The sequence below is a fragment of the Xiphophorus maculatus genome, chromosome 11 (assembly GCF_002775205.1).
Source record: "Xiphophorus maculatus strain JP 163 A chromosome 11, X_maculatus-5.0-male, whole genome shotgun sequence".
NCBI classification, from domain to species: domain Eukaryota; kingdom Metazoa; phylum Chordata; class Actinopteri; order Cyprinodontiformes; family Poeciliidae; genus Xiphophorus; species Xiphophorus maculatus.
Genome location: NC_036453.1, coordinates 21707412 through 21722403, shown reverse-complemented (window position 1 = coordinate 21722403; position 14992 = coordinate 21707412). Strand labels below are relative to the sequence as shown.

The 14992-nt window shown below is 39.1% G+C and overlaps 1 protein-coding gene across 1 annotated transcript in view; it reads right to left on the bottom strand.

Moving 5' to 3' along the window:
• ophn1 (oligophrenin 1) overlaps window positions 1–14992 on the bottom strand; it is a 42239-nt gene that overhangs the window by 6072 nt on the left and 21175 nt on the right. Inside the window, exons 14-21 of the mRNA XM_023342205.1 lie at window positions 14806–14880; window positions 8282–8366; window positions 7886–7944; window positions 4425–4530; window positions 4119–4278; window positions 3168–3315; window positions 2133–2441; window positions 498–645 (exon numbers count right to left, since the gene is read on the bottom strand). Coding sequence (XP_023197973.1) covers window positions 498–645; window positions 2133–2441; window positions 3168–3315; window positions 4119–4278; window positions 4425–4530; window positions 7886–7944; window positions 8282–8366; window positions 14806–14880 — 1090 coding nt within the window. The remainder of the gene's footprint in view (window positions 1–497; window positions 646–2132; window positions 2442–3167; window positions 3316–4118; window positions 4279–4424; window positions 4531–7885; window positions 7945–8281; window positions 8367–14805; window positions 14881–14992) is intronic.

The window sequence follows — 14992 nt, the reverse complement described above, 5'->3', positions numbered from 1 at the left end:
GTGCCTGACGTGTGATGGCGCCATGTGGATCCTCCCTTCAGCTTGCTGAATATTAATTAAACTAAATGAAAATTAAATGCCTTTGAGCATGTCATAATTATCATTGAAAATTTGATGGTTAAAAATAGACGAGAGTTATTTTGACGCCGACTTCGAGAAAGTCTAAACACAACATGTGATCTGGAAGATGACTCTTCTCTGTGCCCGCCTCGGCGGCAAATGAACCAATTAACGTCTGACTGCATACCAGCCCCGTCTGGCTGGCCCGAATGGAACCACAGCTCTCGGCTAGTTAGCTCTAAGCGCTAACGCAAGAACGCCGGACCCGGGGCTTGAACCCGGGCCAGGCCGAGCCAGGCTCGGTCCTGCAGTCCGAAAGGGGCTTTAGTGTCGCTATATAATTTAAATCTTAGAGTTGAACAGGTTTAGACACTTTGCTCAAAGCCTTGCGTTTAATTACCCAGAAAGCATGAGGGTAGAGACTTTGGTGTACTCACTAAGATGTGGGCGTGCCCTCACTGCTGGCTGCAACTGGGAGTTTTTGTGGAGCGGGACATCTGGATGGGGGCTCAGGGGGCCTGATGGGGGGTCGACAAATGGGATGTTTCTCTGCAGACTTTGTTTTGGTTACACCATCAGAATGTCCTAAGAGACGAAACAAAAACAAACAAAAAAACAGGTATAAGCATAAAAAATTTAAAAAAAAACACAAGCAAATTATTCAGTATGTACAGCAGCCACGTCTGAGCTGTTTGTGTTGCCCGACTGGGATGACAAATTTCGCTACATGATTAAAGAGAGGTGGAGATGAAATAAAAAGTCATGGCCAAAAAATGCTAAGAGGGCAGGGTAGCTTGTGCACCAGCCAGCTTCTACGCACTTTGCAGATTTTGGGAGGTCCACTCACGAACTAGATGAGAAGGAAGCACGCATCTGCACTACCTTTAAAAACCCAAGAGACCAGAATTATTGCAGATAAATACATCTGTAAATAACATGTTCACAAGTTGTGTCTTTATTAATAAATTGTAAATAATTTTTTTTTAATTGATACTACTTTTACTATTTTAATATCTTCTAAGAGACTCCTCTCATCTCTTATTAAACAAACTGCTTGGTTGAATAAAAATGTTAAATCTGTACCTGCCAGACGTCTGACTAATCATGAGCATAACATAAAATTTTTAATTAGGTTGAATGCTTTGCCAGCTTTCGATAAATGCATCTTTTTAAAACCACTGCTTTCTGGGTCGCCTTGACTTGTGAGCCAAAAAGCTGGAGGAGGCATTTACTTGCATAGTTGACAATGCTGGGCTAAAAAAAGGTGCCGGAACAAAAAAAAAAAAAAAGCAACAACAAAAAAGGAAAAAACTAAACAAGAAACCTTCTTGAAAGATCTCCAAACATGTGGAATAGACTAAATTTTAACTTTGTGATAATCAAAAGAAATTGCCGCTTGTGGTGCAACCCGACACCTCGTGACCCCATGAAAACGGTCCCCACAAGCAGACGTGTTGGTAGCGGCATCACGCTGCGGAGCTTGATTTACAACAGCGGGACTTGGCAAGTCCATCCCGGAGATTCTTGAGGAAAACCTACTTCGCCTTCCCAGAAAAGTAAAAGCTCTTCAAGGAGCAGCAGTCTAACAGCAGCAGTTCAGAGGCTGGTGGTTGAACATTTACAAAAAAGCCCAAAATTACTCATACCCATGCCTTCACCTTAATCTTTAGTTCATACTTCGAGATACAAGAAACGTGCTTGTAACTTTAAAATATTACTTTAAATTATGAATAACGTTGGATTTAATTGTAGAAATTCGGCCCATTATCTTCTAGTAATGACAAATTCGATTTAAAGCTACACCTCCTAAAATGTGAATTTGTATTTAAGCCCAACATATTATGTTAAGCTTATACATGTGTGCACAGTTAATCTTCTGAGATAAAATGATGGGAATGTGTCACTGTTACAATCAACAGCACCTTAACGCCACAGGAACCACATATACTCTTTAAGAAAAACATTCAAACTATATAACAATCCATGCCGATGTTATCATCTATATTATTCTACTCACATAAAATGTCGACATAAATTAGTTTCACTTTCATTAATAAAACGTGGACTCTTACCTTCTCGGTTGGCTGACGTTCCCTTCGGAGAAGCTTTCTGACGTTGGAACGACGGCACTCGACTCACAAAGACCCCAGAATCCCCGTTTGCTGCTGGGGAAGAGTCTGGCTTTTGTCTCACATCGCTCAACTTCTCAGCGTCGGAGTCGGGCGGCCGGTCCTGGCGGCTGGCCGGCCTGTAGATCCCCGTTTGCCTCGAAGGAGGTTCTCTTGGAGCGAGTGGGGCACAGCTCATGGGTTTCATCGGCTTTATGGGTTTGGGGCTCGCTGAGACATCCCCATCCACCACAGAGGTGTCTTTCTGCCCATCTGTTGCAAAAACATATATAAAAAAATGATACCCAGCTTTAACTGCACTGTAACCTTAAACCACCATTAAATGTGCATTTTTACTGCTGTGAAATGCACCTGATGAAATGTAAAAACCAGAAATTACCTTGGGATTGTACAGTGGGTGCAAAGTTAATGTAAACAAGCAGTGTAGAACTTTACTGCAGTAAAATGAATTGCACATGTGCATAACCTGCAAACTCTGCAAAAGCAGCAAGTTAGGGAAAAAGTTAAATATCCCAACAAAGACGAGCCAAATTTCTGGGCCACAGTGAGAGCAAGGAGGCACAACTAACATTTTAGTTTGAACCAACAAAGGAGGTTAAAAAGAAGACAGAAAATGTCATGATTTTACTCTGACATGTTAGAAGAATAAGACTGTGGAAGGGTAAAAACGAACAGTGGATACTTTTATTTGTATGTCAAATGAGCTATTAAAAAGAAAAGTCACATGGTTTTCTATTAACATAAAAAGTAAACAGAAAAAAAAAAGAATTTCAATTGGCAAACTGCTTACAGGTTTTTGCAATTCGTGATAATTACTGGGACAAACAAGCACGCTTCAATAAATCCCATTTGTAAAATGCCAAGAAGTGACCTTGCTGTGGTCTCTACAGACAAAAAAAAAAGACGAAATTGTACACTGAGCACAGGGAGGATGGGAAAAGAAGGAGGGTGACCACAATTAGGTCGGCTGATAATTACTCTCTGCGTCGCGGACTTGCTCATGAGTAAGAGGATGGAAAACGCGAGCAGGCCGCTTGGAGATGGTGATTGGCTGCCGCTTTCTCGGCGTGATCCGAGGAGGAGGGACAGGTGGGAAGGCGCTGTCCTCTGGCATGCAAGTGAAGATCTGGAATCACATAAAAAGTTACAGTAGCACTTTGGTTCATTGGCTGCTTTTTCAGCTTCTTCCAGCTGGTAACTGAGGTAAAAGGCTGAAGCATGACGAGCTGAAAAACAGCAACTAAATAAGTACTCTTTAGTAGATTTTACAGAGTCTTCTGGTTATTTTTCACACATCTTGATTTTTTCCCCATTTTATCATGTTATAGCCACAAACTTCCAGGAAAAGGGCAGCGGGGAACTTCACTCCACATGCCGTTGTGCAACAGATTTCTTCCTAAAGCGTCAGATTTCGGAAGCTGAATACATTTTAGACTAGTTTGCAGAAGGTTTTTACTTTTTATAATTGTTCGGCACTTTATGTTGAACTCAGATCATCACTAAAACAGTAGGAAAGTTCTCGGGGGATGAGTTCTTTTGCAAGGCCCTGCACAGTTTTGTAGACATTTACAAATACAAATAATAACAATTAAAAAATACATAACAAAAGTGCCTAAACTACAGCAAAATAATACATTTAAAACACATAAATTCTGGTACATTTCAGTAATAATTACAGTTCACAAACTCAACTTGACTGTTTTTTTGTTTTCAGTGCTGGCAACTGCTTGGACAGCAACAAGGCTTCCAACGGGTCCTCATTAACCGAAAACAAACCACATGTAATAACAGCTCTAATCCACTAACAAGACATTACAAACACAGACATATGGAAGTAGTATGAATTAAGAATAAAAACCCCTAACAGTCCCTGTTGATTGAAAAAAAATAAAATAAAAAATAAAAAGGACATCCTCGCTTCACTTGTACCTTGTTGTAGTCCTCGATCATGATCTCAACCACAATGTTTTGGAACTTGATATCAAGCATGGCCGCCACCGTCTCCTCCTTCGCTCTCATGAGTGTGGGGCCGAAGATAACTGCCATGTTGGAGGGAGTCATCAGGTTTTCATCACTGTGGCTGCACACGCTGTCAACATCATGCCAGGCTGGTTAAATAAAATGTAACTCAAGCCAGGCGGTGACAAAAAAAGCATGAGCTCACTTCAGAAAGAGAGGATTTATTTCTCTGGAAGTGGTAAAAAAAACGACACAATGAACTCAGCTTGGACTTACTTTACTAAGTGCCTAATAAGCATCTCCAACATTTCACGATTCTTCTCCGGTACTTTGTAGATGAGTGAATGAATTTCACTCAGTCGAAAGTCCAGATTATCAGACTCTGTGGCAGACAGTGCAAAGTTGTTTTAGATAATTGTAAAAAAATAAAAATAAAAAATAGAGACAAACAATAAATGCCGAAGTTTAATACTTCTTGTGCCTGTACGGCTAATTGCAACACTAATGAAAAACAATGTTTTGAGGTTTTTAATGATCCACTTGAACATTTTTTTTTCAGGATGAAATGATTTTGAATAATAAAACTTCAGTGACTTAAAACAAGGAATATGAAGCACAAATTTGAATTTAAATGAAATCTCAAAACCAAACAAATTCAAACTCTTAATCCATTTGTTTAACCTTCAACAAGGTTATGGAACAGTTTTGGATGGATATTTTACCGTACACTACATAAATACAAATCACCATGTACTTTTGGCCTAGTTTATACTGTAAATATCGTAGTACACATGGAATAAGACAAAACTAATTTGCAAGTAACTTTTCAGCAAGATGTAAAAGCTTAGTACTGATTAATACTGATACAAAGTACTAGTTGCACTGTTAAAATAGTTCATTTATAACACACTTTTTTCCATGTTATAAGTTAAATAATCTGCCAGGTTTTTTTTCCATTAATATTAAGGTATTATTGACTTAACACAGTCTAGCCTTATTTCATGAGTACTAAAATATTTGCACTAGAAAGTAGAAAAATACTTGATAACATTTAGTGTGTTTGCAGTGTATCTAACCATAGCTGGTTGAGCTCGTTTCCTTTTTAGATATTCATTAACATTGGGCTTGGAGACAATCCAGAACTTTCACATCAGCTTACTTAATCCATTTTAAAAAAAAGCTCTGATGAATGTTCAAGGTTTTAGTAATTCGGTTGGAGTCAACTGGACAGATTTGAGGGGAAGCTGAAGGATTTGGATGGAATATTGAAGAATATCCCACCCAAATCCTTCCAGGTCATTAAGCAATAAACTGGTATCACCTCCAAACTCCACAGCACACTCCTACCACCACCTTGTGCGACAGTTTGACAGTACTTAGGTTTGATAGTCTGACCATAACTTCTCCAAGCATTCTTCTCATCAACTGTGACCAGGCAGCTTAATTTTTGCTCTTTCATCTGACCATAGGGATTTTATCCAAAAGTCGTCTGGCTGCTCCATGTAGGAAGTTGATTAAATAGCAGGGGCTTCATTCTTGTTAGTATGCTTTGAGTCAATGCCAGTATAAAACTGTGGACAATGACACTGCTTCCAGCAATTTACAGTTCACAGTAGGGTTGGAGCCTTGTGGATTTCCTTGGTTTTTCTGAACACTCTAACCAATTTCCTTTCATCTTACCCAAACTGTCCCAATTTGATTCAGATGCTTTGGTGCATTTGGTGTTCCAACGGGACAATGAACTCAAACATTCATCAAAACTGGTTTTGGAATGGATAAAACAGGCCGACGTTAAGCTCCTGGAAAGGCCTGGATCTGAATCCCACTGAAAATGTAAGCACCAATTTAAATGTTTTTTCTGCTAACTCTGCCAAGAAGAGTGGTTCAATATCCCACTAGAACTATGCCAGAAGTTTGTTGAGGGCTGCAAAAAAATGTGTGGTTGTGGTTTGCTAAGAAACACTTAGACCCCCACCAAATTTCTGTGCGGTGTAAAAGCACTCAATTATATAAATTATAAACTGGACCCTGTCAAGCAAAATCTGCGTTATTCTCAAAATGGCTAACATTATCGCAATACCAATGCATGCAAAACTTCATCTGGATAAGACACACCATGTGGCGTATTTGGCTACTGAAGCTCAAGCAGAGCACTGAGGTCATCATAATGGTGTAAAAAAAAAGTGAGTGACAGTCATCATGCCGGCAGTATTCATTGCCATTTAATTTCGCAATGAACACCCAATACTTATTTTCAAAAATACTCAAGCTTCTCTCTCCATCATTGAATAGCAAAGGTTCAATTTATCGTTAAAAGCCCAAAATTAATATAATTTTTATTTCTATGATCACTCCGTAAGTATAAACTTGTGGCTGGAACTGGAAATAGCAGCAAATTTTCATCTATTTTTGTGCATGCTGCAGGAACTGCGGCTAATAGTTTCTCATTGAACTATCTGTATATTTTTTTGTTCTGTCATTTCAGTGCAGGCACTAATCTTCTGTCACAACGGGAATCATGTGCGGCGCAGCGACTTATTGACTTATGATTCTACAGTGATTGTATGAGCTAAGATTTAAAGCACAGGAACTTGTGGTTACAAAACACACATTTCTAAAAAGGTCAGCCCTTTAAACACGAATATAATGCTCGTCTTAAATAATGCAAACGATATGCAACAATGTGATCGGGAAAAAAAACAAAAAGATCTTCAAAGTAGGGGTTTACACTTTAAGGGAGCCCCTAGCACTGTTTTGATTTAACATCTGGTCTAAACATGCGCTTTGGTGACATCTGTGTTGAATTGTGTTTTAATAAATGACAATGACATAAAAATATCAAACCTAAAAGTCTGAATGTCTGGCCAAAATACAGGCAAGCATACTGCTGATGGCAAAGAAGCCACTTTTTTTTTTTTTTTTTTTTTACCAATACTGTGGGTAATAATTCTGATAAGGCTTTAGTTCCAACATAAGAGGAAAATCAACTGGAGGAGAGAAGCTCTGCAAAGTTTTAACCGTTTTAGTACAAGCAAAAAGACATGAATATTCCGAGCAAAAATCTAGGTGAAAATGATGCATCTAAAACATGCTGTAAAACTAAGCCGTGTAAATCACAAAGTTTCCCCTTAATTGCAAAGTTAAATGGAGTGAAGCATGACCACCCAGTGCAATGGTATGCAGCCAATAAAATGGAGTCTTCAAACTGTCACGATACGTAATGAGGAGAACCGTGTGCGGCTAATGAAGGGCATTTCCATGTACTTTAATGCAACATCCTGACAGAAAGAGGCTGGTGTTAATAAACCTACCATCTTCTCAGGTTTACAATAATGCACAGTGACAGACGAGTATAAATAAAGGATTGGATTTTCTTCTGTGTCCAAATAGATAAAGATGCTCGACCCACAGCCTGCACTGTATTGATTTACAAATGGCTCTTTTAATCCATTTAGAGTTTCGATGTTTTTTTCCCAGCCAGTGTAAGCCACGCTAAAGTAGCAGCAAAAAGAAAAAAAGAAAGAAAGAAAGAAAGAAAAAGAAAAAAAAGGGGAGGAAAAAAAAGCAAGCTCGTAAATCCGAAGTTTCCACCCTTTCTATAAACTGCTAGATCAAATATTTTTCAGAGAAACGGTTGGACTCAACTGGTAATATGCAACATAACTCAACTTTAGGGTTCATGCTGTAACCCATCCATGCAGATCTTAGCGAAGTAAAAGCTCTCAAACATGTCTTACTTGCAGCGCTCATGAGTTCTCCGTGCAGATCGTAGGTCATTAGAGGTTCAGAAAGATTCCTGTGGGAAAGGAAAGACAAAATGAGAAAACACATGGGGAACATAAATTAAAACATCAAACACCGAAAGAATAAAACAAGAATCCACTCATTAAATAGTCACACTATTAAGAAGTTAAAGAGTGAGCCCTCTGGTGGGGTTAGTTTGGAAACAGCAAGTTGTGTCTAATGCCAGATGATAAAACGGTTTTCTGGAAAACATCTAATTCCTTGTGGAAACATTTTGAAATGACGTAACGTGTGACCAAATGTAACGTAATTAATGAAAAAAATCATACTGCGTGGATTTTGTTTTTTTCCTCTTAGGCACGTATTCACAAACACACAAACAAACGAACCTCAGGTAGAACTTTAATGCACTTGTAACGGTTTTATCATCCCAGTCGCTGCTGTTGAGATCCACATTTCCAGGATTTGAGGGATCTACAAAGGAGCAAAAAGCATGCGGTAAGTTTAGAAACATGTGGCATGTGTTGCTCTTCTTTTTCCTTTTTTGGGGGGGTATACAAGGGCGATTAAATTATGAAGTAAGAGAGACATAGGGCAGTTTTGGTACATCTCCAATATCCTTTTTGATGATATAAACTCTTAGAGGCACCAACTGTCAAAGTATTCATCATCCATCAGGCAGCAGAGCTGGATAAAGGTCAGCTTCACAGGATGAGTTTGCTGGCCATGCATCTGATACGTCTTCCATGAGGAGAAGTTAAAGATCTCTATTACAGGTAAAGATGAGTCATCATCTTGACAATTGACTCCATCATCTCCTGACTTGGAAAAGTTTCCATATTTCACCATCCACCTGCAAAATCATAGTAGAGGTAATGACTGTCATTTCCTCAGTTCCTTTCAACTCGATATCGTCCTCTGAGGAAACGTTCTTGTTGTCGTCAGTCGTCTCGATACGTGTTAGCGGCGCTGCAGGAAACGAATTCCAGCATCAGCTTCTTGTCCAAACACAGATTGGGGATTTATCCATGAACACGAATCTTGCAAAAGCTCTGAACTTTTTCACATCTTGTTATGTTGCACGCACCGACATTAATGTACTTTTATTGGGGTTATATGTGAAAAATCAACCCCCCTCGATTCTCATCTCCCTTCAGTGCTCCGTTTGGGATTTGTCCCATTGACTTTGATTTCTCAGGATGCATTTCAAGCAGGCCAATCAGCGAACAGAAAGCGGAGTTGTGAACGATGTCAAGTTTCTGCAGGATTTATGAATTGTTGTCTGCCTGTGATTGTAGTTTGCCAATGGCAGCGGAGGCAGTGAATAAACCAGTCAGTCTGCGTTGGCCACGGTTCCAAATATTGAGCAATAAAAGTTGGAGCAAGAGGACTGCTTCAACATGAACAGTCATCTTGTTCAGCTCGGCATTTCTCTCTTTGCAGAGGGTGATGGTTGTTTACAGCCCACATAATTTCCGTTAAACGTCATAGTGTAGATCCTTCAAGGTCGAGCTGGCACATAACATGCGTCACGGCCAAATGTTAGCGATGAAAATCAGATCCAATCATTTAAAACTTCAACACAGTCCATGTCTCCAGTAAGCAACTGTTCCTCAACAGTAGAGGGTCCAGACTCTCTGTACAAACCAAAGCGTAGTACAAGAAGCTGGTTTTTACCAGGCTGGAGTGGAGGTAAAGGATACTTTCTTTTTTTTTACAAAGAAATCTGCAAGGTGTGGCATGCATTTCTATGCATCACCCCTGTTGTATGCTTTTCAGGCCTGTCATGATAGATTGCTGAATGATAAATCGTCCCAGAAATTATTGCAATAAATGAGAATTTTGTTGTTTTGAAACATTTCATTTCTACGGAATGTTTAACACTGGAACTGGAAAATATTTTAAACATTCAAAACAACCAAAACAACAAATGAAATGCAATACTGAAGTCTCTGTAAACTAAACTGTCATTCAAAAAAGGGCCTAGTTGAGACCAAAGCACCAAACTGAAGCTTTTTATCATCCAATCTTTGGTAGAAAGAGAGACAGAGAGAGAGAAAAGAGAAAAAAACAATTATTCAGATGGAAATTATCCAGCTTGTTTTAATTTATCATGCGTTTAATTGATTTATTGTGTATTGCGACAGGCTTAATATTCTGTAGAACAATATTTTTCTCCAATTATAGCTGCAGGTTGTTTTTTGTTTCCCCAAGTATGTCTCTACTTTGTGCATCAACGATCTGAAATAAACTCTTGAATGCAGCAAAGGGAGCTAAACACCAGACAGAAATGCACGCCAGGCAATCCAGATATTTTTTCCAGTACAGTATTTGAAAATCTCAACTTCACAATTTTTCCACTACTTTCCGTTGGTGTGTTACATGAAATCACAATAACACTGTGGCTGTAAGAGGACAAAATGTGAACAAGTTCAAGGGTTATGAAGTTTAGCCAGGCGTCGCATGTAGAGATCCGCAGGGCATGAATTATTCTCTTTAGCCAACTGTGTTATTTGTTTTAAAGATGAGTGATACTTAATCTCATACTGGAGTCATGTTTCCGGTCCATGAACCAGGTGCCACAGCTTATGAGGTTTGTAAGCATTTCTACTAACTGCTCACTTGCTCTTGCGCACTTAGGTATTTATTGCAAAATGACTGCAAAACAAAGCATGATTTCATTCCCTTTTCTTTTTTCTTTAAGTGCTTCTAAAAAAAATTCCCCCTTTTAATCCCCCTGTTCAATCTGCAAAGAATTTCCATCAACTAAAATAGATTTATTAAGTATCCTGGATATGATTTGGAAATACAGAATAATGAGCTGTACAATTCAACTGAGTAAATCCTGGGATTTTTTTCTTGTTTTTCCAGAAGGGGTGATTCAAATTATTTGGATTTTGTATGAAAGCGTACAAAGCTGAATCCTACCCTACAAATACCCATGTGTTGAAGTTTTTTTAAATCTTGTAATTATTCTTTCAAAAATAATGTTGCTCTGCTTGAAGCCTCTTGACCTCTGCCCTCCAGTAAAGGAGCGCTGATCCAGCAGCTGCTCTGTGAAGCACACTCGGATCAGCCAGGTTTTCTTTATATTTCCCTCATTATAATTTAAAAAACTGTAAGCCAGGAATTATTATTGAGGGTGTTTATAGCATCATTTGACGCTCCTTTGAATCCAACACCTCTTGATCACCAGTTACTTACTCAAGCCAAGATGAATGGCTTGTTAAGAGACGGAGAAATGTGCTCATTCACGTGGCAAAGCGGCACGCATGCTTTCTGCTACTGTATCTTTGCGGCTTCGCTCTCTTTGCCAGGAAATGTATCAAATGTACCATGTTTGCTCAGCTGACAACCTGCAGCAGTCGCCGAGTTGGTAATTTAGCAAAGTCTTACCACCGCAAGTGTTGTCTTTCGCTCAAACTAAAACTAAATGAGGGTAAAAAGATGCTTACGTACGCTTAAATAAGGAACAGATGTCAATCAATCAAAGCTGCAAAAGTTCAATTTAAGCACTAAAATGCCAACATTAATACTGTGTCATCGTGGACTGTTTTGCTGTTATTTTTTCGTGACAGAGGAGTTGTTATAAGTCACTTTCAACTTTTATATCACGTTATCTTGACAAACCTACAGCAAATGTATTTTATAGAGACGCTATGTGGCAGAAAAACACAAAGTAGGGCACAAAGGAAAAAAGGGTGCATGTTTTTTACAAATTTCTACATAAAAATATCTAAAATTCATTTGTCATGTATTCAGGTCACCACTTTTCAGAACCACCTTTTTGCTCCATTTATCCTTCCATCAAATTTGACCATGTTCCCCATTTCTGCTGGGGAAAAAAAAAGGATTTCCACAGCATGATGCTGCCACTGCCATGTTTCAAGGTGGGTATGATGTGTTTAGGGTGATATGGCGCTCCTGCAGCATTGTCAGTTTTGGTGGACGCCAGCCTTTGTGTTAAGCCTCGGCTCACACTGTGGGATTTGAAAAATCGTACCGGACTTAAACATTTCCCACTGTGTGACCTTGATGTGACAATAACTCCTGTCACACCACATGAGGATGCGAGACTGCACAACTTGTTGCCGTGGACCAGGGGTCACCAACTTCAGTCCTCGAGAGCTAATATCCTACAACTTTAGGATGCGCAGTTTCTCCAACTCACCTGAATTAAATGGCCAAATTTCCTCATCAGCATTATTTCAGTCCAATAATAAATGGACTGCAAATTGTGGATATTAGTGTTCTTACTATTAGAGTAGAAAAAAAGAGCGAAGGGAGCAGCATGGTGCACAAAAGAGGACTGCAACGAGAATTGGGTTGAGGCAGAGGTCACATTGCACTATTTGCCAATAACATAGTAGACCCTGCTTGAGATCTGTCACAATTCGCCTTTTGTCAGGAGAGTGTTAAATTGCGTCTGTCGTACTGAATGACCGAGGTCACCACCAGAAATTTTCTCTCACAATGAAAGGTGTTTTGCGTATGGCGGCCAATAATAGCGCAGCGTGAACCCAGCTTTAGTAGGTTTCTGAGTGGTAAAATGGAAAGTGCTCAAAGATGTTGTTTTATAACACAACCATGTCTTGGCGTTCTTCAGAACTTTATCTCAGAACTGTCCCATAAACATAATTAAAAACACAGAACAAACAGCTGCTAAATTTAGTCAGAAATTAATTGTAATACTAAAAGAAGACAACCTGTTTCTATGCTCCACTAATCTGGAACAAACTTACAGAAAACTGAGAAACTGCCAAAACACTGAGTTCCTTTAACTCAAGGCTAAAGCAGACTGGAACATTGCTTTTTGATTATTTGATGTATATTTCTTTGAAGATTTTGATGATGCTGTTTGACAAAATGTAAAGTTTATTGCTGTTTCATAATTGGTTACAGTACTATGTCTTTATGGTGTAAAGCACTTTGAACTGCCTTGTTGCTGAAATGTGCTATAAAAATAAACTTGACTTAAACACAAAAGATTGTTTCAAATGATGATTTCATTTATTAAAGGAAAAAAGTTATCCAAACCAAGCTGGCCCTCTGGGAAAAGTAATTGCCCCCATTCTTAAACCATGAATCAACCTTGATTCAACTACATTTTTTTTATTTTTTTGAAAAGCTTGGCTCAACTTCACAGGCTAAACACAAGTTTGATTATCACCTCACCTGCAGATATAATAAATAATTGTAGGAGAACCTTTCTGACGCCTGAAAGTTCTCAAAAAGCAACAAATCATCCAAAAACAGTAGAAAAACAAAGTGATTAATGTCTGTCAGTCTGGAAATGGTTACAAAGCTCAAGACTTTGGGTTGCCAGCGAACCAAACCAAGAGTCATAATCAACATCTGGAGAAAACGTGCAGCAGTGGAGAACCTTCCCAGGAGAGACCGGTTAACCAAAATTACTACAAGATCTTATCAAAAAAATGTAATCAATAAAATGTTTTGGAGTAGCCTAGTCAAAGTCTGGACTTAAATCAAAGTCCAGACTTTGCAGTATGACCATAAACATGTCAAACATGAGTCCTCTGTGGCAATGGTAGAAACACATTGCCAGTTATAGGAAACTCTTGATGTCAATTAGTTATTATTAGTTATTAGGTTTAGGAGGCACTGCTCTTTTCCCCCCTCAATAAATGAAGGCATCACTTGAAAACAGCTTCTAATCTCAAGTTATCTCTATTCAAATATTAATAATCTAAAACATTCAGGTGTGACAAAGAATCAAAAACAAGAAATTTATTGGTGCTCTGCTCTACAACAATAAGTTGATGTTTAAAAGTTAATGAGACCTGAACCTACAGAGCCACAAAAAGACGGTTACAAAGTCAGCCTTCTATCACCTGAAGAACATTTCATAGACTAGAGGATTAATACCTCTGCAAGATCTACAGAAACTCATCCATGCGTTTATCTTTAGACACATTGATCACAGGTCTGCCTAAAAAAAATCAATCAGACAAATGCAGCTGATCCAGAACGCTGCTGCCCGCGTTCTCATTGAAGGCAGGAAGTTAGAGCACATCACTTCCAGCTCTAACGTCCCTGCAGTTCAGAGAGTAAACTTTAAAATACTGTTGGTCGTCTATAAGTCACTGAATGGCTCAGCACCACAATACAATAAAGATCTGCTGTTGTTGTATCAATCTTCCAGACTTCTCAGGTCTTCTGGTTCTGGTCTGCTCTGCATCCCCAGAACCAGAACCAAATGAGGAGAAGCAGCATTCAGCTTCTATGCACCACAAATCTGGAACAAACTTCCAGAAACCTGCAAAACAGCTGAAACACTGAGCTTCTTTAAATCTCGACTAAAAAGCCACCATGCTGGGTTGCTTTTGAAACATAATAAATGAAACATTAATCAACAATGTGGTGTGTAATGACGGTAAAATGTAATGTTTCAATAGTTGACTGTGTGTTCTATGACTTTGTATTTACGTGCCTTGTTGCTGAAAGGTGCTATACAAACAAAATTTGATTGATTGATTGATTGATTGATTGACTGACTAAGAGCCTACAGTCAGCTAGTTAGCACTCATAGCTTCTCAGCTTCGGTCTTAAAAATATAACAGGAGGCCATTCGTTAGGTTTTACATTGGGCTCCACATATTTTTGTTTGATATTTCCAAACAGCCAAACTTGTTTGTTGTAAGCAAGAGAAAAGTGTGAAAGCCAGGTTTCAGACAGCTGATCAGCAAAGTGCAGCATCGCATTTGGCAGTGGCAGAGCTGGGTTCTTCTATGGTCCACACACCTATGGCGCCATTTCTGGCATCTCATTACCTGGACCTTCTATGCACGTGACAGAAAATGTTGCAGATCCTCTTAAGTGTTACAGGAGGCTAATGTGCTTTAAAAAAGCAGATGGACAGATGGCGCTCACGTTCACAGACTTGTGTCCTTACCAAAGAAGGCGTTCAGGAGCTTCTGCACTTGGATGTTGCTGCCGACTGTCCTGTACACTCCTTCTTGTGTGGCGGCTGGACAGAGGAGAGGGGAGGATACAGGAAAAAAAAAACAGAAATCAAGGGAGTATAATCTGGGCAGATGCTGTAGAGTGGAAATGTACCACATGCTTTCTTTAATGCCTGA